At 47.7% G+C, this 26,594-nt stretch overlaps 8 protein-coding genes across 8 annotated transcripts; 3 read left to right on the top strand and 5 right to left on the bottom strand.

Annotated features, from left to right (window-relative positions):
* Positions 1-75: 75 nt before the first annotated feature.
* On the bottom strand, positions 76-1,388 carry F4817DRAFT_365059 (uncharacterized protein; the record flags this gene model as incomplete). The annotated part of the gene is made up of 3 exons (XM_049306821.1): positions 375-1,388; positions 188-329; positions 76-113 (listed from the first exon to the last, which is right to left on the bottom strand). The coding sequence occupies exons 1-3, from the start codon at positions 972-974 to the stop codon at positions 76-78; spliced, it is 780 nt and encodes a 259-aa protein (XP_049159590.1). The 5' UTR covers positions 975-1,388.
* A 2,203-nt stretch (positions 1,389-3,591) lies between these two features.
* Positions 3,592-5,648, top strand: F4817DRAFT_358400 (inorganic pyrophosphatase; the record flags this gene model as incomplete). Its single annotated transcript, XM_049306022.1, has 5 exons — positions 3,592-3,643; positions 4,232-4,740; positions 4,815-4,934; positions 5,019-5,362; positions 5,423-5,648. 5 exons carry the CDS (start codon positions 3,592-3,594, stop codon positions 5,646-5,648), a joined length of 1,251 nt encoding a protein of 416 aa, XP_049159589.1.
* A 254-nt stretch (positions 5,649-5,902) lies between these two features.
* On the bottom strand, positions 5,903-6,523 carry F4817DRAFT_94544 (putative ribosomal protein YmL44, mitochondrial). The gene is made up of 3 exons (XM_049308074.1): positions 6,449-6,523; positions 6,179-6,374; positions 5,903-6,112 (listed from the first exon to the last, which is right to left on the bottom strand). Exons 2-3 carry the CDS (start codon positions 6,357-6,359, stop codon positions 5,997-5,999), a joined length of 297 nt encoding a protein of 98 aa, XP_049159588.1. The 5' UTR covers positions 6,360-6,374; positions 6,449-6,523; the 3' UTR covers positions 5,903-5,996.
* Positions 6,524-6,668: 145 nt separating this feature from the next.
* Positions 6,669-8,294, top strand: F4817DRAFT_94276 (Sec20-domain-containing protein). The gene is made up of 2 exons (XM_049308071.1): positions 6,669-7,147; positions 7,218-8,294. The coding sequence occupies exons 1-2, from the start codon at positions 6,813-6,815 to the stop codon at positions 8,173-8,175; spliced, it is 1,293 nt and encodes a 430-aa protein (XP_049159587.1). The 5' UTR covers positions 6,669-6,812; the 3' UTR covers positions 8,176-8,294.
* A 946-nt stretch (positions 8,295-9,240) lies between these two features.
* On the bottom strand, positions 9,241-11,578 carry F4817DRAFT_94333 (uncharacterized protein). Its single transcript, XM_049308072.1, has 2 exons — positions 10,915-11,578; positions 9,241-10,786 (listed from the first exon to the last, which is right to left on the bottom strand). Exons 1-2 carry the CDS (start codon positions 11,260-11,262, stop codon positions 9,341-9,343), a joined length of 1,794 nt encoding a protein of 597 aa, XP_049159586.1. The 5' UTR covers positions 11,263-11,578; the 3' UTR covers positions 9,241-9,340.
* A 4,275-nt stretch (positions 11,579-15,853) lies between these two features.
* F4817DRAFT_336106 (uncharacterized protein) lies at positions 15,854-19,433 on the bottom strand. Its single transcript, XM_049303104.1, has 5 exons — positions 18,838-19,433; positions 18,647-18,741; positions 18,472-18,589; positions 18,320-18,418; positions 15,854-18,265 (listed from the first exon to the last, which is right to left on the bottom strand). Exons 1-5 carry the CDS (start codon positions 19,015-19,017, stop codon positions 16,370-16,372), a joined length of 2,388 nt encoding a protein of 795 aa, XP_049159585.1. The 5' UTR covers positions 19,018-19,433; the 3' UTR covers positions 15,854-16,369.
* A 313-nt stretch (positions 19,434-19,746) lies between these two features.
* On the top strand, positions 19,747-21,441 carry F4817DRAFT_336104 (PEBP-like protein). Its single transcript, XM_049303103.1, has 4 exons — positions 19,747-20,319; positions 20,384-20,412; positions 20,458-20,961; positions 21,028-21,441. The coding sequence occupies exons 1-4, from the start codon at positions 20,174-20,176 to the stop codon at positions 21,063-21,065; spliced, it is 717 nt and encodes a 238-aa protein (XP_049159584.1). The 5' UTR covers positions 19,747-20,173; the 3' UTR covers positions 21,066-21,441.
* A 2,201-nt stretch (positions 21,442-23,642) lies between these two features.
* F4817DRAFT_315389 (uncharacterized protein) lies at positions 23,643-26,578 on the bottom strand (the record flags this gene model as incomplete). The annotated part of the gene is made up of 4 exons (XM_049300533.1): positions 23,643-23,816; positions 23,976-24,083; positions 24,142-24,998; positions 25,120-26,578. The coding sequence occupies 4 exons, from the start codon at positions 26,576-26,578 to the stop codon at positions 23,643-23,645; spliced, it is 2,598 nt and encodes an 865-aa protein (XP_049159583.1).
* Positions 26,579-26,594: the final 16 nt, after the last annotated feature.

Here is a 26,594-nt window from a genome sequence, read left to right as displayed (position 1 = left end):
CGCGTGACCGAAATTGCTAGGGGTTGTTGGGTCGCAAGACACGGCTTGAAGTATACGTCCCAACGCAATGTCGGGTTACCTCTCTGCGACGTGACAGGGGGGTTTACTTTCATCTCTGCTAGGGTCAGCTATTCAAAATTCCATTCGAACCTAAGCTTAGGTGACAGTGATGATGGGATTAACATACTCCAGATCACATGAAAGACGAGATCGCTGCTAGCGGAGAGACGGCGGAAACACATGTGCTCTGCTAGTTCGCCGTCATCATCGTTGCAGTACTTATTGGCGTCACTTTTGCAACGCGAGCAAGGGATCTGTTGGTCACACTTCTAGTTGATTAGGAAGGAAGCCGAGATACGACCGTGGCTACTCACTGGGACCTTGCGCGTCTTACACCGGAAACAGGCGCCAATTTTGCGCATCTGGGCGACCTTATCTGGGTTATCTAGGGGGCGATGCCGCTTGCCACGGCTAAGTGGCAATTCGCTTGAAGAGCTGTGATATGAGGACGGCGCAGTTCCGTTGGAAGAGGCTGGGGAGAGCGGGCTACTACTACCACCGAGTCCCTGGATTTCGGCTCCACTCGAACCTAGCGTACCGTCTATATCCATATGCCATGGGTAATGCTCCACGCCGTTAGGTCTGATCTCACGAGCTGGTACAGTGAAGCGATCATCGTGTTGCTTGATCTGCTCCACGGCTTCCTTGAAGTGGAAAGAGTCCTCAGTGGACCTGGGGGAGGATGCGCCGTCTTCCTCCGAGGGACCGGAGGTTAGCCCCGGGATAGAAGAGGCGTCAGAGCGGCTCCGCGAGTCGGCATCGGCGGCTGGGGATCCTTCGTAGAAACGTTTATAATCAAAGTACTGGTCGAATTCATCCGGTGGGGCAGGAACCTTGGGTTGTCTCCTCTTGGGGAGCCCGCCAATAAAGTCAGGGATCTCCGAGGTGATCTGGGATAGGTCACTGTTGCTCATGTTGGCAGTTGCGTGGCTCGTGTAAGTCGCCTGTATATGTAGGTACGTCTCTTTGTCAGACCGTGCACGAGACAAATCAGCACACGCCAGCGGGTCGCTTCGGTACCTGAAGTGGGGGAAAACGACGATAAGTGATGTTGAGGACCAAAGGGGCACAAGTGATGAACTGTCATGAATTCCTGCTAAGACATCGTCTCATGTCGAGGCCTTGACGACCCCAAGTCCGCATCTGCGAGTACCTCTGAGAGTGCGCATTGCGGCCGTCAACTCTCATTGGCTACACCCCGGGACCGGGCCACCACAGGGCCACCCCATTGACCTATAGATACCCCGGTCTGTACCGAACTGGAAGTCTTACGGCTTGCGGAAGATTGTGTCGCACCCAAGGCGCTGGGTCCTGAAATCATGTGACAGCATGCAGCCCATGACGGAATTTGTTCTGGGCTGAAGCACCGATTTTAGACATTTATTATTGGGGGCTAGCCAATTATCTCCAAGCTATGTAGAGTTGAGAAATCGCAACTCCATAGTAAATTTGGGGTTTGGTGTATAGTCTAACTCAAGACAATTATACATGTTTTAGACTAAAAGGTCCCAAATACACTAGAAAAAAAGCAGACACCAAAATCCCAGGAATAGCTCTTCCGACCGAATCGCTAACAGATGCGGAAATTTTGCTGGGGTCCAATCAAGGGCCGTGCAGGCCTTGCTAGGTAACCCAGTCGCTCTGCACAATTCGCATAGTTGTTACTTTTTGAGTATTCTGTCACACGTACCAGGTGTGTATGTATTGGAGTGCTAGACGACTCCAACGCGCCTACATGAGCAGCTAGGCAGGTAGGGTGTGCATTTCCATGTAGGTAGGTATGATGTTGCAGCGGGTATCGAATATTGCCAGGCCGTTTCCGTACCAGCATTTGGCTTACCCCTGATCCATGATCCTTCCCATCCAGATTTCCAGACTCCAGTCTCTCACCGAACTTGAGCAAGTGGTTGCATAATCGTATCGACCTTCGGAGGGAATGCCCCCCACGTTACTAATTAATGGAACGATAGAACGATGGGCTGGATGGGCTAGAGGTCTGGTATATAAGGCCTTGGTCCCCCGACTATCCGTTCTGCTAAACTCTTGACCTTTTCCTCTATCCTCCCAATCCTCCTGCTGGCGTGTGCAGATATTTCCGAGTGGAAATTGGACTGGGGAAGCAGACTAGCCCTTGAGGACTAGTACCTAGTCGCCGATGAGCTCTGAGAGTGGCACACTGTGAGTGAGTAGTACGGTCAACAATGACCATGTTCTCCATCTTGAAAGGATGGCATGAGCAGTCCGGTAAGTGTCTAGTTCTCGTTATCTGAAGGCATCGTCTTCGGAGCTGTATTTTCCTATTTAGTCGCGCGGGGGATCTATTCTGACAATACCATCACACATGGTAGCTAGGTTTCCAAACCTACCTTCATCTAATCGAGGAAGGTTGAGTATGATATTTGTCTCGACGCCGGAGAGCTCGAACAGTTTTCAGGAATGGATCTCGTAGCATTCCTGCCGCATCCAAGCCGATACGAGTCTCCTCTGCCTCCTTTGGACCCATGGCTACCTAGATCCCACGCGAAGTAAGTATTCCTACTACGTCCGAGCTAAATCCCACTGAGAACTGATCCTAGAAATAGCCCGGTTTACTTGAGATGACGAGCCTGACATAAACGTGTCCTGGTTCTTCTGGCGCGCTCTGGACATTGAGCGAGCATATGCATCCAACGTAATTGGGGAGGTAACGGTATCGATACAGCCTCATTTCAAGTCTGCAAGGACCGGGAGAGCTTCTCAAATCAGAAGCTACTTACCTGTAGGCAGTACCTTTATTGCTGTAGCCCGGTTCTGCGAGTACCCGATGACAGGCGACGGGGCTGGCCGTGACAACTAATTTCGGGTACAAGCCGACCTGGCGCCACTTCAGCTCTAGCACAGTATCATCTAAAAATCGATCTTTTAAACCTCATTCCAGGTTGGAAAACACCATCCACGACACGTTGCAATGTGATATCTACGCGAGGAAGAGTCGAATAATATTAACTAGACTAAACCTAATCGCTAGCAACACGGGATCGATCTATTCACTAATTCACTAAAACTTCGGGTTTCGAGCTATGGCTTTCTAGTTGGCTAAACACACTGCAAGATCATGTGTGAGAATGCGAGTAGTATGTAAGTGAGAGCACAGTTATATTTTAACAGAGGAAGCTATCAGCATAGCTCAAACTACCTAGGCCAGGCTTCTGATATAACTAGAGGCCCTTTGTCATAAGTGTTTTGGTGGACCAGGGATATAACCAATAGCTTTGATTAACCAAGGTAGAGGTCCTTTAACAATATCTTCCTAGAGTTCAGAGACTCGAGTTGCCTACCTATGTAAGTCAACTTCTGCCCCGAAAGTCATAACAATATATGACCGACGCTCTTAGTCTTCTTCCGAGAGGGGTTGACGATGTTTGCTCTAATGGTAGCACACAGCTTTACGTGTCATATCTCAAAGAGGTTTATACGGGATCAACCATTTACAAAGTATATAGGCACCTTTAAGAAGAGTTGACTAGTGACAGCTCAATTCTCATATTAGGTATGTGTCCGCTCGTAATTAAAGCTTTATGTTCCTCAAGCAAGCGATGCACAGGTTTGCGTGAGAGGCAGTTTAGAACTGGCTGTTTGCATATTGATACGTCGAAGTTGGGATGACGTAGGTTTGTTAGACAGATCATCAGAACTATGTAAGATGCGACCGGCGGGGAGCTGTGGCTAGTAAGATATCCCTAATTGGGCAATAAAGTCCGTGTTCGAGCCACACTTGACCGGACCGATTTTGTGGCTCGCATAGTAAGTCTTTCGGGGATATAGAATGACCAGAGTAAAATGTTGACCTAGGTTAGTTTTAATCTAATCGTGCACTTGTTTAAGCAACCACGGTAAAGGTAAAGAAGCGGTAAAAAGGAAAGCAGCCAAGTTCGGCTCGTCTTGTGGATAATAGCCAACTGTTTTATTGTTTATTCGTGGTCATTCTGTAATTTATCTAACCCTTTTTAACCCTCATCCCTTTCTATTTTGCCTTTTTTTTCCTTTTTAATAAGGCTATCCCCTATGTTGTTATTACCAAGAGTTAGCCAGCAGACTTTTTCTTTAGAGAAAAGATTGCTCACTTATCGTTATCCACGTTATCCACGTTATCCACGTTATCCACACAAACGGCAACAACTTGGACGACTAGTAATACAACGGAATTATCAGGCCAATCACGTCATCCCATCGACCAAGCTGGCGGTCCACTGCAGCAACACGTCTTCGACCCCTCCCCCTCCTTCTTCTTCTGCCACCTCTGACCACTTGCCCCTAACCAATTCTAACTTTCGCCATCTAAACCCAAACCCAAACCCACATATTGGACCTTCTCCTATTTCTTCAACTCCTTCAACTCCTAAAGGCCCAACCTCCAAGATTGCGTCTCGTCGTACTACTCAACTTGCCCAACACCTCAAGGGCTCTACTTCATCGACCGTCGACCAGACCTCGGGTAATTCAGGATCTACGTCTGCAATGGCTTCGTCTTATGGCGTCCGCAAGATCGGTGCTCCCAACACCTTGGAGCACCGAGTCTACGTCGAGAAGGATGGCGTTCCCGTCTCTCCTTTCCACGACATTCCTCTCTTTGCCAACGCGGAGCAGACCATCCTGAACATGATCGTTGAGATTCCCCGATGGACCAATGCCAAGCTTGAGGTATGCACCATACCAGGATAGCCCTAACGTATTGGCGCAGCTTGTTTTACTAACTAGGGCCTTTCTTCTACTAGATTTCCAAGGACGAACTCCTGAACCCCATCAAGCAGGACATCAAGAAGGGCAAGCTACGATACGTCCGCAACTGCTTCCCCCACAAGGGATATCTCTGGAACTACGGTGCTTTCCCTCAGGTAATACATTCCACGTCCACGTCGTTGTGTATCCCTTGCGTGTTTGCTTGATATACTTACTAAGACGGTGTGTACCTTACATAGACCTGGGAAGACCCCAACTCCATTCACCCGGAAACCAAGGCTAAGGGTGATAATGACCCACTCGACGTCTGCGAGATCGGCGAGCTGGTTGGCTACGTGGGACAGGTCAAGCAGGTCAAGGTCCTCGGTGTTATGGCTCTGCTCGACGAGGAAGAGACCGACTGGAAGGTCATCGTTGTCGACATTAACGACCCCTTAGCTTCCAAGCTAAACGACGTCGAGGATGTTGAGCGACACCTCCCCGGTCTCCTCCGCGCTACCAACGAGTGGTTCCGTATCTACAAGATCCCCGATGGAAAGCCCGAGAACCAGTTCGCCTTCACTGGTGAATGCAAGAACAAGGCGTGAGTGTTACCCCTATTTTTATATTTTTATACTTGATTCACTGCTAACGAAGCACGTAGTTACGCCCTAGATGTCATTCGCGAATGCGGTGAGGCTTGGGAACGATTGATCACCGGCAAGACGCAGCCCGGCGGCATCTCTACGACCAACCTGACCGTGTCCCACTCGCCGAGCCGCGTCGAACCTGAGCAGCTGCCTCCCCTGCCCCCCAATGAGGAACTCGCGCCCGAGAAGATCGACAGCTCGATCGACAAGTGGTTTTTCATCAGCGGTGCTGCCGCGTAGGCTGGATGTCCTTGGGTCCGGTAGAGAAAAGTTTGGCGCGCTGATGGGCTTAAATCTTAGAAAAGAGCTCTGTTTGGTAGCATATCTGTCTGACATGCTTCGACCGCATGCGCTGGCTTAGGATGAATAAATGGTCATTCGTAAAATGGGCATCGAATTTACCCAATCGGCTCTTCTATTCGTTGCCCTGACATGTTTGCGATTCCATAAATGACAAATGCAATGACATCCATGTGCAATGATAAATGCCTTTATAGTTGGAGAGTGCTCCCGTGCCAGTAATCCGAGCAAAACGCCGGCCAATGATTATTAAGTCGAGGGATAAATTATAAGAATAATTTCGTTCCATTAACCATCTGTTAAGTCTGACTGTTTCTGCAAGGCTCGCGAATGTCTATCGACTTCTTCGATTATGCCCTTGATACCCAACTGCTCGCCATCCAAGATCATCTCCTTCCCATCCTCTTAAACAAGTAGTTAGCACAGCCCGAATAATAAGTGCCTAACGCTGTCGTTGGGACTGGACGTACTGAATTTGACACTTAGGGTAGCTGGTAAAGTGGATGTTCGCGGTAAGATAGTAGTGTTTATCTGCATGCCGTTCTGGCGCGCATTGGGAGGGAGAACGCTGAGGAATAGCCTCGTGGCCCGCGAGCGCATGGAGAAGGGGTTGAACTTGGTGTTCACCTCGGTGATGAAGCGCGTGATCATTGTGCCGGCTGTCTACTTGTATGTATATTTATTAGTATATCTATGTATCTAACTGTATATTTCAGTTTGAATTCATTCGTGTTGCTTACCTGTGCATCGAGTTGGCTCGTCCCTCCGGTGCTAGTTATAAGAGATTCACGACGTACGATAAAGCTTCCGAAGATTTTCTGGAGCAATTCGAGGTGTGGCTGGTGTTGATAAGGTGGGATGAGCGGGGATGGCGGACCTAAAGAACGAGATGCAGGGGGTGTGGCTGTGCATCACTTACACTAGCCAGGCCAAAGCTTCCAATTCGACGGAACCTGCAACGTCACCGTTAACAATAAATAATCCCGTATAAGTACCCTTACCTATTAACCTACAGATCTCTCATACATCCACACTTCACCTTTATGAACAGGGCCACGAAAATATCCCTATAAAGAGCTTCGGCTCGATTTATTCAACAGCAACATGTCTCCCGAAGCTCTAGAGAAGAGATTCATTGATCTACAAGACCGTCTTGCGCTCCTGCAAGATGCGACTAACCAGCTCAAGGTGCTGATCGACCGCCTGGCCAACTTCAAGTTCCAACCCGGTTCTGTGCCCCTCGGCGCAAGCGATGACGACAATGTCGGGTCTGAACTTAGTTCGGAAATCAACCAGATACTGCGCGAACAGGAGGAGGAGCTCGAGTTGCTGCACGAGGAAATAATAGATATCCACCCAGGAAAGCCAGGGGGCGGTTTACAACACGACAAAGATAGACTGAAAGACGGCGCAACCCGGCTTGAGGAGGAGCTGCAGAAGTACGTGAGGGGAATTATACACAAGTTATATTTACGAAATTATCTAGGTATTTAATCTAACTCGTCATAGTTGTCGAAAGGCTTTTAGGAGAGCCCAAGTCTCAGCGAAGCGCAACCTGCAATTAGCCCAGCGCCAAGAGCGCGAGCTTCTCTACGCCTCCTTTTCGAGCCCCCGATCCGGCGCCTCGTCCCCCTTACCCCCGGAATCAGCTACGTTGCTACCGCCCAGCCGACGGAAACCGCGCGCTCGCGCCGAGATGTCCAAGGAGGAGCAGATGCTCAGCGCCAGCAGCGACGTGACGGAGTCGATGCGCAGGACTCATGATATGATGGCCGCCGAGCTGTCCAAGAGCGACTTCGCGCATAATGCGCTGAAGGAGTCGACGGCCGCGCTGTCGCAGCTGTCGGAGAATTACTCGAGTCTGGATACCATGCTGTCGAACTCGAGAGCGCTGCTGGGTACGCTGCTCAAGAGCCAGAAGACTGATACTTGGTATTTGCAGTCGGCTTTTTATATATTAGTCGTCACTATCGGGTGGTTGATATTCCGGCGTCTGCTCTGGGGTCCGACGTGGTGGCTCGTCTGGCTCCCCTTAAAGCTCATATTTAAGGGCGCAGTTGGCGTATCGAATACGGTCTCCCGGCGAAACGCACAAGTATCAAGTCACGACCTCGACGCGTCTACAACGCAATCCAGGTCGCCGCAGGTACACATGAACAACGAAGGGGTCCAGACGGCGCAAGTCAGTTATCAATCGGAGCTGTCACGCGAGAGCACAGAGGCTATCATGGAGGAAGTTGATAGGATTATTAATAACGAAACGGCGGAAGAAGAACCCCCTGGAGCGGAAGCAGAAAATGATACGCAGGCAGAGGGGAAAGAAAAGGAAGAAACCGTGCTAAGGGAGCGCAACGATGACGAACCCCCTAATCCGAAGAAACGCGTGATGGAAGTAGAAGTAAAAGTAGAAGAGCCCACTGGCCCCCAGTCCTCCAGCAGCGAAGAAAGACCCAAGGATGAGCTGTAACATTTAGAAAAACGAATAAACCACATCCCTTACCATTCTCCAAATTCTTTATTTGCCGTTCCCGCGGTATATAGTTCTGTCTGTTTCGACGGATATTAATTCCCTTTCAAGGCCCGCCGGTAAGTTGAGGCTAAACATTCCTTTGTCCCCGCGCGGGAGACGGGGCTCGACCGTTTTATTATTGACTTGGGCCCGGTATTTCACTTGCACAATGAAAAAGGGCGGCTGGTGGAGGGTGGAGGGTGGAGGGTGTCGAATAGAGAGAGGGCCACGTAGGTTCTTCTTATACATATATATGGGCGGGGACAAAAGAGATGGGCGGAGGGGATTGATATATACGATCGTCCCTCTGCTTTGCTCTGCTCTGTTCTACTCTACTTTTTTTTCTTGGCTCCTGGTGAACATTCTCGTTTCTATTCCTAACTTCTAACTCGGGAAACTAAAACAATGACAGCTTAGCTACCCTCATCCCTCATACATCAGGTACATTTATGCAGTAATTTTCATTTTCATTTTCATTCTACTAATCTTAATCCTCAAAGTCCATCATCCTTACTCCAAAAACTACTAAAAGCACACAGCCGTCTTGAAAACCCCCCAAAAAACAAAATCTGATGCGGCTTCGTATGTCTGTCTGTCTGTCTGTCTGTCTGAATAACTAACTTAATTTGACTAGTCTGACTTGATGTCCATCCATTCTAGATCTCCAACTAACCTCCAGGCCACGGAGAAAGGGGGGGGAGGGGGGGTATCATCATCATCATCACCACTTCAGCCAAGCCGCCCAAGTCTATGTCCACGAAACGATGATGATGCCGCCAAACTACTGCTCTGAGCGCGGATAACCCGACACACACATACACACACACACACAAACAAACAAACAACACATAAACACAGCACACACAAGCGTGTGGAGAAACGTACAGGTAAGCCAAGGCACAATAGCCCCGGTGGTAAAACATGATGAGAGAGAGAAAAGAAAGAAGGTCAAATTTAAATACATAAAAGTGTGTGTCTATTCCCAACTCCGAACGCAAAATCTTTTGCGTTCCCGTTCCCGTTCCCGTTCCCGTTCCCGTTCCCGATCCTTTTTATTTCGTTTTACTTATTTCTCACTTTATCTATCATCTCCGTCTTTGATCTTCACGTCTGTCCAGGGATATTAACCCCCAGGGCTTTCCGTCGTCCCCAGAATACCGTCGATGTCGAAGTCAGTACCCGCGGCCAGCGTCTCCCACTCGCCCTCCGCCAGCTTCGGCACGTCGTCGTGCCACGATGGCCGTTCCTCGACTACGGTGTGACTAGGATGATGGAAAGCCTGTTCAAACTGCTGGTGGTGGTGCTGCTCGTCGCTTATGTGTTCGCTTATGTGTCCGCCTAGGTTTCCCTGATCTAGCGTGTAGTGAGATTGGAGCCCCTCACCTTGGCCTCCTAGTCCGAGGATACCGAGCGCGTCGAAGTGCTCGCTACCTGGTTGGCTCATGAGTGACGGGTCTATAGGGTGCTCGTTGACACGCTGGTGCGGATGAGGTGGTGGCGGGTACGCGGATCCCATCATATTGCCGTAGTGGTCAATAGGGGAGCTATGATATGACCCCGCGGGCGAGTTCGCCTTGTTCATGTAGACGTTCTCGACAAAGGGGGTAATGTGTCCCTGCATTTGGTTGCCGTACGGCGACATGTGATGTGGGTAAGTTGGGCGCATGTAGTCGCTCGTCTGCTGATAGTACTGGCTCGGTCCAAGCCCAACCCCGTACTCGGCTGGCCGAGGCTTGCCTGGGTTCGAGTGATGAAACGAGGACGGGTGTGATGGATGTGGCAGTCGCTGTTGATGCATGACTGGTGACTGGTACGTCTGATACCCTGTTCTCATCCCTGATGGTCGGTATTCACCATCTGGATCGTATATCGGTCTTGAGGAACTTCTCGACGGCGGGGCGGTATCCCAGTGGTAACCATCCAGGTCAGACCCATCGTCTTCCGACTCGTTGACTGTAGTGCTTCTACTGCTGGTCTTCCTGTTCTTAGCCTTAGCTGGCGCGAACTTATAATCAGGGAAAGCAATGCCGTGATTCGACCGTTCAATCTTGGAATAGGTGTCGAATTGCTCTTTCAGAGTCGGTGGCTCCATAGCCCAGCTTACACCGCAGATCCGTGAGATGACCTGGTGGTTATCGTGCTTTCTCCATTCCTTGGCTCGATTTTGGTAAGATTTCCGATAAAGCATAAAGGCGTTCATCGGACGCTTCACCTTGCCATCTTTCGACTCCCTTACCTCCCTTTGCCGCACCTCCGCGCCTCGGTTTACGTATTCCTCAATATTAGTGTCCTGCACTCTCGTAATATCTTTTACTAGTACACTTAGAGGCGCGTCTAGTACTACTGGCGGCTCATCTGACTGCCCCTTGGTCTTCTTCTTCTTCTTGGCGCCTGCGCCTATGCTCTCTCCCCCGGACATGGGGGATTGCCTCTTGAGACCTCGAGAATTCGTCATCGGTGTCCCTTCGCGCGTCCGGTTTATAGCTCGGCCGCTTCTTGTTCTAATACTGTCTGTTTGTAAAGGGGTTGGTGGTGAGGTCGCAGGAGTACTATAAGCATTATGAGGGGTCTTTTATAAGAAAATATTAGTAAAGATTGATCTCTGAAGAAGATGAACAATAAAGAACAAAAGGAAATCAAGTTTATTGTTCGTCTATTGAAGCTGATCAATGTCCTTTATTTCTAATAATAACGTACCAACGATGAGCTTGTATCGGGCAATTGAGGATACGGGCTTGGCTCCATCTGATAATTCTGTTGCTGATATCCGCTACTGTACGTAATGACGTGGTCGTATATGGGCATGGCCATCTGCTGCTGCTGCTGCTGCTGCTGCTGCTGCTGCGGTACCGGAGCCGGGGCCGGGCTTGAATATCGTGAGGGTGGTTTTGAATTTATCTGGCCGTGCACCTCGACAGACGACGCTGTCGCATTATGCTGGATAAGCTGTTGGAATTGATTTTGGAGGACGTCGTCGGCGGTTGTAGAGGAAGGGGGATTATTATTGTTTGAGGGGGCTGGCGATAACGGACCGGCTTTCTCCATATCATAGGTTATTTTCTACTACACTATTAGGCGGCAGGCCGGAGTAGGTCGTTGAAATTGATGTCTGAGGCGGACAGAGAGAAACTGTAGTAAATATTGAGGAAAGATGGATTACCATCAAGATTGAAGATAAATAAGGAGGCCACTTTCAGAGAGCCGCGGGGTTTCCCCTGAGCAAGGATACAGACAACGTACGCCCGCGTGTAAAGGAAACTAGAGGACGTCTTCTTGTCAACTAGTTGTCGGTTCTATTCCTTCCTCTTAGCGAACGGCCAACAACCAGCCAGACTCTCGCTTAACTATTATCAGATAAAAGGTTGGTGAGTGATAAATATTACGTTCACTCACCAATACCCCAAGTCTGTCAACTTGGACGCAGTACTGATGATTATGGCGATTATCTTTGGATATGAGTGGCGAACTAGAAAGACCGATAAGATGAATGTAGGTACAAGGAGGTAATAGTACGCAGCGTCTCCGTGTCTGTGTATGGTATCCACCAGCTCTACCGTGACGTAAATTGGCAGCCAGTCTCTAACTTGTCTATTCGGATATGTCTCTGATAGTTGGTTCGTAGCTACCTGGAAACGCCTTAACTTAGAGCGTTGTGGGCGTGATAAGGCCGCGGATGAGATCAAATAGTGTGAGTAAGGTCGAGAGACATATACAGCAAGGAGGCAAGGAAGAAGACGTCTCAAAGCAGAAATCAGTATCTTATTGATTCAGATATCCTGGAATAATATCGAAGATGTATCGGGCAACTGGTTCGGGTTACCACTTTTGAGGTTGTTCCAACTACAAATATGCCGGAGCTTTCATCTGGACTTTCTCGGTCTGTAAATGGGTAAGTAAGTCTTCAATTCTAGTTGCCTGTATTGCCTTCTTGCTTCGCCACATATGGGATATCAAGCTGTATCTTTCTGCAGCTGGAGAAGCAGTGTGTGCGTCCAGACAACATAGGCTACGCGGCTTAGTGCTAGTGTAGACTGCAGCCGCAGGCATAGATCTATCAGAAACCAGGTTTGTCTCTGGTCGTGACACTGCAAGGGAAGGGGGCATGCAGCCGCATTCGGTCATGTGAGCAGGAGAGGGGAGAAAGACGAAGCATAGAGGCCCAGAAGAACGTACCTATTGCATGATATCTGCCTGATGGTATGTTGAGCTGTCTGTAATATCCTTGCTTTAGCAGCGCCGCGACGAGGCCTCTCTTTTCTCTCGCTACTGCTTATATGTGCGTGCTTCTTCACTTTGTCTCGTTGTTTAATCTGGGAGGCCGATGGTAGAAGCTGAACCAGAGTCTTGGGATAGAGAGATATGTGTAAGGCTTCTCTCTCCGAGGGGTGAATTATGTGATTGATTGATGAGTTCACACCCCTTTCTTAGTGGGTACAGTGCAATAGGTAGGCACAACGAGTTACTGATTGACGCAGCCTCCCCGGCCTATGGTCCGCACGAGCTTCCTTTATTTCTTTGTTCCCACTCCCTCGCCAAAGGAATTTCAGCTACCCACGTGCCGCAGAAGTAGCAGGAACTAGTATCTCCGTAAGGCTAGCTATCGATGTGACTGTCCTCTTAGGATGAATCCCGGTTCCTTGAGCCAGATAAATTGATGGGGCGCGTAGAAACCGATCTAAGTATCGAATATGTAAAGTTATCGATTATTGCCGGCCGACTGTATAAGCATCCTTCCCTATCCCTATCAGCCCAACAAGTTGTATAGCACGACTAGAAGCTGCATGTGTAGATGGATAAGTGGAAAGGACTAGATAGAGAACTACTGCTAGATGCCGCCTTTGTTGACCCAGCACTAACGACGAAAAGCAGCGATAGGTAACAAGCAACAACAAAAAGAAACATCTTTCTAAACTTCCCTTTCAAAGCAGTATTCTTGGGGCTATAGTTATTTGTATGGCGGCTTTCTTCGGAAGGTAGAATGCGGCCGCAAGGTTGCGCATTACCGCTTTCGGAACGCAAGAGGGAAAAATGCGAGGCATTGTACAACGTGTGCTGGCCTAGAAAATTACTCTAGATCACTTACGGAGCTATGATAGCCCTAGCCGTGTTCGGGGGCAAAAGGGAGAGAATCTAGGAACTATACTTATGCTGGGCACCGAACATTCCGGGCCGGTAGAGAGCGAGAGAGTGAGCAACTGGTATTGTTAGTGCCACGCTTCCTAGCGTAGATGAAATGTAACCTATACCTAGTTCTCTCTCCCTTTCTCGCTTTCACATATGCTCTTACACCTATTAACGCCGATAGCGATGGACTCCCACTCAACTATTGCCCGCTAGGGTAAGACATATGCAAAAAAAAAGATAGCATGTTGTACCCACATGATACCGATGGCCGCAGATCCTGGGCTAACACACTACATGCAAGATTGCATGAGATATGCTGCATGAGGGACCGGGGAGTTGAATGAACTTGATCCCCGAGCAACCTATTTTTTTTGCCACATCCTTAATACGACCAGGGGGAAACATCTTCCAGTTGCCCACTACGAGTTGCTTTTGGTAGTGCTTTGACAAGAATTTCTGAAGGTTCGCCATCACTGGGTACCGTCGTAGCTACTCTTGGCCGATGTGAGGGACTGGAATGTTGGTTCCTGTATAAGTCCCGAAAACGTGTCTCCCACAGCTAAATTCTCCAGTGGCGCGCATACCCCAACATTCCTTTGAGAATTTGCTGAAGAAATTAACCCAATGCAGACAGACTGGCACTGGATTCTTTCTTCCCCTCTTCACCGTATCCCCTTTTGCCTAGCCAGATCGCGGCGTACAAGCGGCCGGCTAAGATGGCCATGACGCGTTGCTACTAGCCACTAAATAGGTCTTAATAACTGCGCCAGAGAGAGAGAGTAGAGTGAAGAGGACATCTCCGAGCTCTCAACATGTAGTGTCTTCATAGCTCTATAGGCCGACCCCTTTATCCTGGGGGTGGGCTAATCTCGGCACAAGCTCCGTAGCCAAGCAAGAGGGACCTACTAACTGTTGATTAGTCCCGTTAATCTGCAATATGGACGTTGAATGCAGTACTCATCGGCTGCTAGTGCTGCCCTTCCTAGTGATGAGCATGTATGGCTGGCAGATCAGATCGTGCCTGGGCATTTGTTTGCAGCCGCATCCCTGTACCGTGCGACGGGTATTTGCACTAGCTCCGCAGACTGTTTGAACCTCGACCCCAGTAGTGCTAAAAGGGGGAAAGCCCAGCAACTAAAAATTGACGTACATTTATGTTGACGGATAGGAAGGTAAATTGTTTTAGTAAAAGCAGTAGTCTCAGTCGTATCGAGAGAATATTGAAAGAAAAGAAATACCATGGCTTAAGGAAACATAATCATCATCTTCCTTCGAAGAGACGTATGTAAGAAATGGATAGGCATCATAGTGGAAGGATGCTAATGTGCAGCATCGCGTATGCGCCCATACATATATACTAGCTAGCCACTTGCTTGAAAGACCGGCTTGTATTCTCTTCTTTTCTTTCGTCCCTTTTGGACTCGGGGTCTGTCTTTGAGGTCATCACGCAGTTAGCTCTTCCCGGGTCTCTTTTTTTCTCCCTTGCTATGTACTGTCTTGCTCGTAACCCGGATGTGTAGGGCTATAACAATGAAACTGTTAGAAAGAACCTAGTTGAGCTGTCCCCTCACCTTCAACATCTCCATACTATAATACTTAATTCGATACTAGTAATACCGATATTAAGCATGTATGACTCCTTCGTCTTGCGTTGTTCGTTCGCTTGCTTGCTTGACTAATGGCACTTAGAAGCATACGAGCAAGCGCGCACCATCCAACTTGCTTCTGCGTTGCCAATTGGCAATAGCGTTTCTGCATGCACCAGTCTGCTCTTATACTGTCTCAGCGCTCTGGCCAACAGTTCGTGCGAACATTCGGGACTTGTGTGACAGCTCAACTTCGACGGCATGGCGCATTACCCAATAATAGCTACCAGAAGTCTGGGGTTGATTAGGTTGGGCTCTCCCCTAAGCCTTGACAGATGCAGGACTGGCCAGCTCATCCTAGGCTCTGGAAAATATGCCCTGTCTAGTAGGATGCCTAGACCCGCCCGGGCTGCGAACTGCTGTGCATCTATGTATGCAATCTGCAGCTTACCGAGGAGAGAAACGTGGAGTCGGTGTAGTTGTCTACCACTGGGAGAGCTTTGCTTTAGACATTAAGATGAGAAATACTACGATAGAAGATGACAAGTAAGAAGTAGATGGGGAGACGAAATAGAATGATACACTGAAGTGCAAGTGATATGTCTGTTATTGGTACGCTGAATGGTTTGTTTACCTACCTAGGTAGGTACTTAGTACCTAGTACCCTGCGTAGGAGACGTAGATACATATTGCAGCAGGATGCCAATTGAGATGAAAAGTGACGAGTTTGCGTTTTGTTTTATTAACACGACGATTTAGAAAAGGAGCGACCCCTAAGAAGAAATTACCGTAGGGAAAGAGGCTTCCAATGAGCGGTAAGGCGTCGCGACTTAACCTACATAAATGTAGGTAGGTACATTACCTAAGAGGTACGGAATAGATACATACATGTACGCACGTTAAAATGGGTCCCTCATAATATCTCACGGCCATCTTTGAATTGGATTATGTATTCTCCTTAATGTTGCGCTACAAAAACTGCCGGCGCCAGTTGTGCGTCAATGCATGCAAAAACAACGTATTATAACGTTTCCCTTCTAGTTTACATTTCAGGTTTGGTTTACCTGTCTCCTACGCCGTAAAATGCATCAACCGTCTAAACCAATCGGAAACCCCTACTCCTACATGCTTCCAACGGGTTTGCGGACGCATCCCTTTCCCATTCCACGGGGAAGAGATCGACATTACTAGAACACCTAAGCTTACCCACCTTTGCACCCGTATGCTAAAGAAGGTTGCCTAACTAATATCAATGCTAGAATTGGGCGCATATATGAGACCTGTATCCCATCTTAATTAGGACGTAGTCGAACTTGCGGTGCTAAAGAAATTGCGCTGAAAATATGACCAGTCTAGACTATATGACAGATTGGTCTACTCTCGGTGACCTGTAACAGTCTAGTTGGCTGGCCAGATAAGCCATTATCCCAAGACGTTTCTGACTATTCATCCCTAGTGATACCACCTGGTGTCTGTGATGCCGGCCGTATAGGGTCGGAAGGTTTGACAGGAGGCGTCAGTATTTGCTGTGAAGGTGAAGGAGACAGGGCCGTCACTGGGGGGAGAATCGAAGGTGCCGGGGTCGAAAATAAGCCATTGCCCGATTGCTGGTGCGGAGGCGGCGAGCGTTTTAGGGGCGAGATCCCGTTTTGGATCGGCGGCAGACTAGGTGTTGCGTCAAGCCGTGCTCCTGCATGGTCAAACTTCTTAAGCTGTGGAGTAGAAAGCACTGCCTGTTGAGCGTTGACATCACTGCTCGAAGGGCGTGCCAAAGCGGAGAATGATACAGATGGCGAAAGAGCTGCCAGGCTACTGCTTGCGGCATCAAAAGGCTGCTTCAAAGGCGAATCAGATCTGGCGGCCACGGGAGGTATAGAGGCATCCGCATGAGGCGGAAGATTGCTCGACTGTGCGGATTGAGGTACGCCATTAGCTTTTGGTGACACGCGGAACACACCCTTTTGTGGCACCCTTACATCCCCGGAACGACTTCCAGAGATTGGCGACGCATTGAACATGGTTGAATAGGCCCTTGCTTTATTGGGTGACTGCTCTGGAGGTGATAAATTTGGGTGCGGCGAGGAGAATGGATGAAGCCCATCACCATTAGTGAAGGGTGAAGATGGAGGAGGGGCGTTAGGTTGACCTGCCTGCTTTATGGGGATCAATGGCTGAGTAGTGAGCTGCGTACTGTTAAGCCTTGCCGGTATCTCGACTGCAACGCCAGAGCGTTGGGTGAGTCGAGCACGGTCTGGAGTAGGCGAGCCGTCCGACTTTGTAATAGGAGGTGAAGATGAAGCATCTTGTTGATTAACCTTTAATTTGATGACCGTAGCGGACTTTGGCGTTGAACTCTTTCGGCGGCAACTCTTGCAGATAAAATGAAAATCATCGCGATCGGCTTCTTCCTCGCTAATGCCAACGCATTTGCTATGCAGCCAGACATTGCATCTCTCGCATGCAATACTGTGTGTGCCATCATCGACCTGGCCGTAGACGCCACAGACACAGTCAAAAATCCAGTCATCCTCTTCCTCCTCAAGCTCCTGCAGGGCTTGCCTGTTCTTCTCGATTTCCGCTTTCAACCGTCTCTCAGATAAACGACCGGTCCCAGTGCTTAGGTTTCTACTGTCCTCAGATAGTTGGGCTAATTCTTCTTCGTGCTGTAGCCGTCGGACCTCCCGTTCTCGAAGTCGTTGCTCCCGAGACATCATGCGGTTGTCGCGCGCTTTCTCCATTTTTATACGTTTTTGTTGCTCCTTTCGAGTCGTCACCTCTTCTGCTCGGCGTTTCTGTTCCTCTTCTTTAACCTGCTGCTCCAATCGTTGTTGTTCGGCCTTATTAGCAAGGCGGCTCGAACGTTTGGCGTGTGCCATCTTTTCGAGATTGAGAAGTTCCTTCTCCCTCTGCAGGGCTTTCCGCTTCCGAGATTCCTCTTGCTTCTCTAAAATAGGTAGAAGGTGATTCTCGATAGTACTCCTTAGGACCTTTTCATTGTCGTCACGGGTCTTTCGAATGGTATTAAGGAATTCCTGCACTTCTGTGAGGCTCGCTGCAATGCACTCCCACTTCGCACCCCCTAGACCGTCATCCTCTGGTTCGGCAGGTTGATCCCCGTCGGAAGCAGAGTCGTCGTCATCATCGCCACCGTTTTGCGCTGCGGATCTTGATACGCGTCGTCGTTTGGCAGCTCTTGCTGCTGCTTTGGCCTTTTTGGTATTTTTCTTGGGTTTCCAGGGCGCAGGGGTCGGCGGGGCTTCTGTCATGCGGTATATTCGGTTATCGTCTAGGATATAATAAATGCGATCCTCGCTATCCCAGCCAGAGGGTTCAATTCTCTGATACAATATTAGCGCTTCTTTATCAGAAGATCTCGGGAGAAATATTCGTACCCATTCGGTTTGATCGCTTGGCTTCTGCTCATCCATCTTTTCTCGAATTCTTTCGGGATGCAACATCACCCATTGGGTAAGCTGCTGCAATATTTTGATCTGTCGTAGAAACATTTAGTATTGTATGATTGTCTACTATGCGACCGACAAACCTTTGTGAAAGCGTCGAAGTCGTCGAACTTGGCGGGAGCGTCCGCGGTACCAAACGGATTTCGATCGGCGGCCTTAGCGACATATTGCCGCCGCGTATATTCATCGAAGAGGTCCGGCCTTAGAGACGAGTCAATAATACATCTTTTTGGAAATGCGTACTGCGATGGGACATACGTCAAGCCGCGATGCGACGATACAAACTTGAGTAAGGCAAGGCCAATGTTAACTAGAACAGTCGAACGGGGTTTTAGGAACTCGGCCTCCAGATCCTATCACGACAAAGTGTTAGCGCTACGGATCGATATTAAAGATACCGATAGGGAAGAGACTATCAGCTGAAATTAAGTGTGGCATGGAGCACGTACATCTATCTCGAGATTATCGTCTATCTTCACAACCTTGCCAAATAAGTATATCCATTGGAACAGGTTGGCAAATTGCCAAGTATTTCTGATGCGATGAAGTAAAGATAGCTCCTTGGGAGGCCCTCGCGCCTCAGGTTCCGGTTCGGCATCGCGCAAGGCGCGCTTCCTTGATGAAACCATGACGATGAGCGTACCGTAGTTTTTTGATGGCCGAGAATGGATATATGCGGCTAACAAATGCGCAGGAGATTCAACGGATGTTTAAGCAGGCGTAGAAATAAATTGGAAGTTGGTCGGTGTGGTCGGTGTGGTCAGTGTCGTCGGCAGGCGAGAGGAGGGCAGATAGAATTAGGGTTAAGGGAAGTTAAAGATAGGTACAGACAGAATGAGATATTTCATAGCGATGAGAGAAGTAGAGTTTAATTATAGTCAGTACCTAAAAATAAGTTGGGCAGGATGTGTCGTGGGTATTGTTGACGTTTAGAAAAGCGCACAGCTACATTCGGCAATTAATAGAGTGACGTGAGGTGAAGTTGATTGTACATGGCTGTGGTAGGCACGTATGTAATTTTGGGGATTAAATTTCTAGGCGCGATTTGGGAGTTTGCACCTCAGGTCTATTTTACGCGACGCAACTGTACACCCAGAATTGATACCTGCAAGCAGAATGGCATGTGGATCTCACTTACGCGCCGCAAGCCCACCTGAAAAGAGGGGACCGTGGGGCCGAGCCACAAGATTGAAAGAGTCCAGTCTGGATGTATCTTAGGTACGTACCTATAGATTTATATGCATATGCAGGTAACAAGTGTATAAATAGAGAGGCACGTGATAAATACTCTACTCAAAGCAAAGTCATAATCTCTTATAATTTCCGAATGCATTCGTAAATCTATATTATATGCCGTATAAGCATCTTTTATATAATATGTTGTTCTAGGATTTTATTCACATTAAGTATATTGTGAAACAACATCAACATCTCCCATTTGACACCCTTTTGGCTTCACTGAATACGCTTTCTGCCGATAATAGTTTGGAGATAAACACTGTAACCTAGTCTCTTACAGCTGCTATATCCGAACGATAAGTCTCTAAGCGTGCCAAAGCCTTTGAAATTCAAAATAAATAATATTAATAGCCATGCTAATAGTAATTACAAGGATTGTCACTTTCTACCTACCTCGATAGGTTGGGTGACATCACGACAATTTAATGCGGGGATGGAGCAACATCACCTTCGATATTAAAAGCATTGGAGAGATGTCTTCAAAACCCGGAACTCTAAATAAGTTTATTACCAATGAAATAAAAATTAAGATTGAAACCTGAGAAGATGTTGAACTATTTACCCACATGGATACTCTTTTTCTTATTAGAAGCTTTAATTGTGACCGGTAAACATCAACCTACCGAGCAGATCATCATTGCTCCATCTGAACAGCATCAGCTAGATTCAGACGTATACAAGGTCCAACATGAGTATGTGCATCTCAGCATACCGATAACAGCCAACGTAGGACCTAACTAACAAAGTCAATACCAGGTTGAAAAAGGCAGAGATCGTTCCAACAGGTAAATATCTACTTACAGATATAATATATGGCTAACCAATGGTAGTCATCGACAAATTTCTCCCCTCGTTTCTCCTTGACGCAGAATGGCCGTCAGGAGAACGTACGGAGCTAGGGAATGCCGTGAAGGTGGATGATGTTCAAGACGAACCCACCATCACAGTACGTCAGAGCCACTCCTCATCGTTGTCGGCTGAGCAGCGTTCCGGCGTGACCTACACAATCATCATTACCGATCCGGACGCTCCATCTCGCGATAATCCGGAGTGGTCCGAATTCTGCCACTTCATCGCCACGGGGGTGGATATCTCGTCATCGGAGTCTGCTGCTCTCCGTTTATCTAGCTTAAAGGACATTATACCGTACAAGCCTCCTGGCCCGCCACCCAAGACTGGAAAGCACAGATACGTGTTCCTATTATTCGCTCCCGCCAACGGCACTACGGACCCGCTTCACCTGACCAAGCCAGAGGACAGAAAGCATTGGGGCACGGGTAAAGCGAGACACGGCGTGAGAGATTGGGCAGGAAAGAACGGTCTCAAACCCGTTGGTGAGTATTTTAGCAATACGATCCTAAATCATCCTGTTGATACCGGCAATGCTGATGAACGCGTAGCGGCGAATTTTATCTATGCTCAGAATGAGGAACAATGATGCTCACCTCCCTTCGAAAGCAAGTATTGAAAGTGTCTAATGGTATACTACCTCTTACGAATAACTGTAGAAGGCGTTGGTTCATGTGCTAGGCAACGCGACCGCTTTGGTTTCATTCTTTCACATGACTGGCTACCATCTCAATCGTTCCATTTTCTTAGTCTTGAGAACACTGTCGTAGTAGAAAGATGAAGGTGTATATACATCTTACGAGTTCTATAGTGGCACAACACTACTAGTGGACTCAAGGCAAATAGTCGGGAAAGAATTAAGGGAGAAAATTCTGTAACCTAAAATAGAAATAGGAAGCAAAAGTTATGTGTCTAGAATGTGACCCAAATAGCACAGATAGCTCTATTCAAAAAGTTTTATGAACACAACATCCTTATTCATCGAACTACTATTTCTGCGGGTCGAAGCCAAACAGACCTAAGGTCATACATCGTCTAGAAAAGCAGCAGTATCAGGCCACTCGTTTCATGAAGTTTCTTGGGGTCGTCGATAGCCATAACTCCCTTGTCACGGATTCTTAACTTGAGTTAAAATAAGGGGTTCTCTACCATACGATAAATCACCCGGGTCATCCCTAATCCTATTATTAAAAGCCTCGTCATTGTTAAGAGTCGAAATCTTCACTGGGCGGAATCTATGACCGTTTGTCAGTCTATAAGACCAGATCTGAGTGAGTTTTCTCCGTTTCTGCTAGTCTTGCTCTTGAGACGGGGGCTTTTTCAGCGTATTATTTTCGGGTGACTACATATTGCTGTGCATTTTTCTTCGTATTGCTATCCCAAGCCCCCAAGCCTGCAACTTTCTTATTCCCTGTGTTGTGTTATTCATAGAGATTGTGCCATTGCTGCTTTTTCGAACCCTTCCCATATTTAAAGATTAGCGGATTCCCTTAGCCCAATACCGCTTGTCAATCCATCTTTCGTAGACCCCAAAGCGAAGCTTCGAGGTAGTATAGCACAAAATTTTGCCTTTGGGCATTTGGTCAATTTGAAACGATACAGATTTTTCCACCCGAATTTTCAGAAAGACACTTCCGATGCTGGATGGTTAGGCGACGGCTTTTTGACATTACCAGCTTTTAGTTTCTCTCCTTGAACCCGTGCACGAATGCTATCCGAGAAACCTATTCTATAAATGCTAATGGTGTTGCAGTTAGCATGGCCCTGTATTAAGGATGATTTTTTCGAAGGAGGTACTTTAAACATTGCTGGGTTGTCCTATGATTGTCTAAGTATATGCATTAAAATGTAAACTTTTTAAATAAATTAAATAGATTAAAAGATACTTTACCGTATCTACTGGCACTTGAGGAAATAATGGGAAAGACAAAATGTTAAAGCTAAAAATGTGCGCGGAAACAGCGTTCGAGTATAATGTAGGAAAGAATTTGGCAAAAAAAAATCTGAAGCTCACTTTGATTAAGCGTGTCATCCTTAGTGCAGGGGCCATGCTAACTATTATACGGTTAATACATAATTCTTATAACGTTTCGGAATATGAACTTAAACTTACTCTCTAAGAATCGGTTAGCAATTTGAGCATAGCTCCCGCGGGTAATTTTTTAACACTAACTCTCCAGTGGGGCTGTTAGTGTGGGTCCATTCTTACACTTTACTGCGGGTGGAAGGTGCACCTACTGTATCGTTTCAAATTGACCAAATGCCCGAAGGCGAAAGTAGCTCCGCACTTTCCATTTATAAGTCAACAGTTTTTGGAAGGTGCGGGGCATCGAACCGAAGATAACCCGGTCGGTTTATGGCCTTACACATACACATATACATAAAAACAAACCAAAAATATATACAAAGGTAAAAAAAAACATAATCATATAAAACAGGAAAAGTTTTACATAAAAAAACAAAGAATATATTTTAAATAAAAAAATTTACTCGCATTTAACATAATATTTTAAGGTAAACCTTAAGCATATGCCAAAAATAAAATCTAACCAAACCCGGTCAAATCAGGCTCAAGTTAGGTCAAACTTTTAATTGACTTGTTGAACTCGCTGATATGGATGTAAGATAAAGTTATGGCATAATTGATGATCGTTGTTATAAACTACCTCGAGAGTTAAGAGACGTAAGAAAATGTTAGCGCAGACCTATGTGATAATACAACTCCTGCTTTTTTTCGCGCCAACATCACGTCATGATATAATATTAAGAGTGTATTGGTAGAAGCATATATTTGAGCCAACGAATTACCCACCAACATCAACGTATCTAGCTAAGTACATGTGTCACGCCTGTATGCGGCGTAGCTAAATCAACATATGTATTCTCCAGCAAAATCGCGTCCCATGTCGGTCCCCAGTTCGTGTTAGATAAGAAGCTATGTTCTATGTAAGAAGATGTACGTGAAGCTAGATGCTGAAAGCGATTTATATAGTAATATTCTTCCCAGCATGCGCCACTATCGCTCTCCTGTCGAAATGTCAGTTTTGCTCGATGAGATGGAAAATATTATGACATTCGCATCATTACTTACCTTTCATGTTTATATTCCCAGTCTAATTTTCATTTGAAATTCGCAAGTCTAGTGCACCAGCAGCTTGAGTCGCTATCACTTATAGACACCACGACCCAAGTTCGATTCCCAGCTCCACGGCGTGAGGGGTACAGTAGATGCCTCCCAAGCCTCCCCGAGGGGCGGGATTTCCGCAGCTAATGATGGCGCATTTTCGATTTTGTAGTGACGTTGAACGGCAGCGTCGGCAAAAAACCCCACTACCACCATCTATGGGAGCATCCTGATCGCAACCAGGGGTTTGGCATTTTCGTATCGCGACAGTATCTGTTTCGTTTAGTCTTCGTCTCTTGGAATTCTGTAGTTGTGTCTTGTTCATTATCTCCGAGTCATCGTTGGGTCTCTTCTGGTACGTATGGCAATACTAACAACCACAGTTGCATAGAGGAGCGCAGGTGCAATTGCCTTTAGTACAAGAGCACCCCTTCTGGAGACGGCAGTTTGCACAAGGGCACACACATCCTGGGTCGTGGTCCTCTATCGTACTGCAGTGGCAAAGCCACGAAACGTTCCCCTGGAGATATATAACATTCACTTGATCTCTGGGAATGTCTAATTTTTCGGACATATAATTTTGCCATGTCGAGGCCATCGATGGCGTGAAGCCCCTGCCGCTATCATCTCGTACTAGCTGCTGGGGAATATCGAGGTCCTGTCTGCCGATACGTGATGAGAGTGATAGTGCAATTACAAATGATTTGGCCTTTTCGACATGACGCTTTGCGATTGCTTCTATAGTCGGTGATATATGGTCCGATGATGCCCAGATTATTGGTTGTACAATGGGGACAAGAAATTCGCTGCCTCCAGTGCATTTGCACTGAGATTGTAAGGTATCAGACCAATTTCGATAAGCGTCATGAATAGTATCAGGGCACATCAGGGCATCTTGTATATCTGGGCGCGTCTCTGTGTCCCAGAGGAAGGATACAACGTCATGCCTGTGTCCCTCGATTTCTGTTGTTGAGATGGCCTTTATTAACCGTTCGAATACCTCGTCCGACCGAACCAAGCGATCTAGGCTAGTGGCGAGGATTAGAAGATTGGTATCGGATTCTCGGACTCTGCTTTCGAATCGGTCCATGTACGAACCATGGTAGGCAGATACGCCCACATCTTTGAACTCCTCAGTAGGAATGTGCGCTGGTAAGACGTTGCGAAGAAACTCGATCTGACGAGCAACTGAATTATCTACCGTATACGTGCGGGTCTTGTCGCCGCTCGGTGATGTTCGCGCACATAGTAGGACACGACCTATGTTGCGATCAATACAGAGTTGTGTTAAGGCATGGCGGAGTGAATCCATTTGAAAGCCGTCCTTTGCATTGATAGCGCGGGTAAGGGCTACCCGAATTCTCGAATAGAATGCCATCTCTAGTGAAACTGCGCGACCTATAAGTAAAATCCTGTTAGAATTTTAAACCGCACGAAGTTAAGTGTGCAAGTAGACGTGAAAAGGGGCAAGTGTTTGGATGTGAGGGCGAGAATTGGGAAGCCACCAACGGTCACTAACCCTGTTTCACGTGGTCTTCGATGATTCCTCGAGCCTCTTGATCACCCATATCCTTCCATGCGAAGTTATCTTCGCCATCCAGGCCCTCGTCATCTGGAATGGCATTGTGGAGAAGTCTTCTAGGATTTTGCGTTAACCATCGCCCACCGGTGCTTGCTACGTAATCCTGAACCACCTTTATTTCTTCCCACCTTCTCGTCGCTCGATGTGGACTAACTGTAAGTAGGTGAATTGGGCTCGACCTAGGAATACACTTAAAAATCCGCCTATCGCTGATTGGGTGTTTTGAGGATGAACACCATTCTAGCACAAACCAAATCTTGTCAAGGGGCCCAATTGTGGTGTATTCCTCTGGTAGGTCCGCCAAGACCGAACATGCCTGTCGAGCTGGAGACTCTGGCCCAGCGAAGTCATCCTGGGATGATCGAGCCAGAATCACGATGGACTTTTGTGTCTCACATGATAAGGATGTATCGATCATCAACGGTGAAAACATAGGTACGTCGCTTCCTCGTCGTCGTGAAAAAGCAATTATGAGTTTCGGTGTGAGTATCGTGTCCACTATGCGTCTTTGAAGCATTCCATCTGGACGAAACCACGGTTCCTTAATCTGCAAGTCGGGGATGGTATGGATTGGTATCTGCGAGAATCCAAAGTGGGTACTGACTAGTTTAAGGGCGTCTAGGACGAGTTCCTCTGACGGTTGCTGCGTGAATATTAATAAATGACAAGGCCGATGTCTAGCTACGCGCTCATCGAGAACATGAACTTGCGCATGGACTGGGAGAATCCCGAACTCGACGAAGTAGGACCTGCCATGTGCCGCAGCCCTAGCAGCGGTAGGTACGTTGTAGTACATGAAAAGGACTGGCCAGTGACCATCATACATCCTATTCAGTATATTTGCTCGATCCCATCCTCGGTGGGCCCAATCGTCGAAGAGGCGCCCCAACTCCTGCCAAGACTCCGAGTCAGTCAAAGTATTTAGGAAACGGGAGACCGTTCTCAACAGCGGGCTTTCGTGTGTCGGGAGGTAATCTGGGTAATGCCATGCTAGACCGCGAAGCCATAGGAGGGCCACTTCAACGTCTTTTGCAGAAATCCTTAGGGTAGACGAAAGTAACAGGGCGACGTCTTGGTAGTGGGAGAGCGAAGGATAGGCGTCGAGGCCGGTACTTCGTTCGACTTTCATTAGTTGTAGCCCGCCGAAGTTTGCTAGAACAGGAGCGTTTGCCAAATCCCAGACTTTGGATCCGCTGAGCCGATCCAGCCTACTCGAGTCCCATACAAGTTCCCCCGTTCGAACATACAGCACTTCGTCCTCGACCCAGTGAGAATATACTGTACGTGCTTTGTCTTGTCCCTTAGGTAGATTACCGAGCGCGGTTTCCCATTGAAGCTGATTTACTTCCACATTGATATGGGCCAAGGCGCCGAATACTGGCTTCGTCGGAAACATGATGGCGGCTTCAGGA

The sequence above is a fragment of the Daldinia loculata genome, assembly GCF_022478755.1.
Source record: "Daldinia loculata strain CBS 113971 unplaced genomic scaffold F4817scaffold_21, whole genome shotgun sequence".
In the NCBI taxonomy this organism is placed as follows: domain Eukaryota; kingdom Fungi; phylum Ascomycota; class Sordariomycetes; order Xylariales; family Hypoxylaceae; genus Daldinia; species Daldinia loculata.
This window is presented reverse-complemented; position numbering and strand designations above follow the sequence as displayed.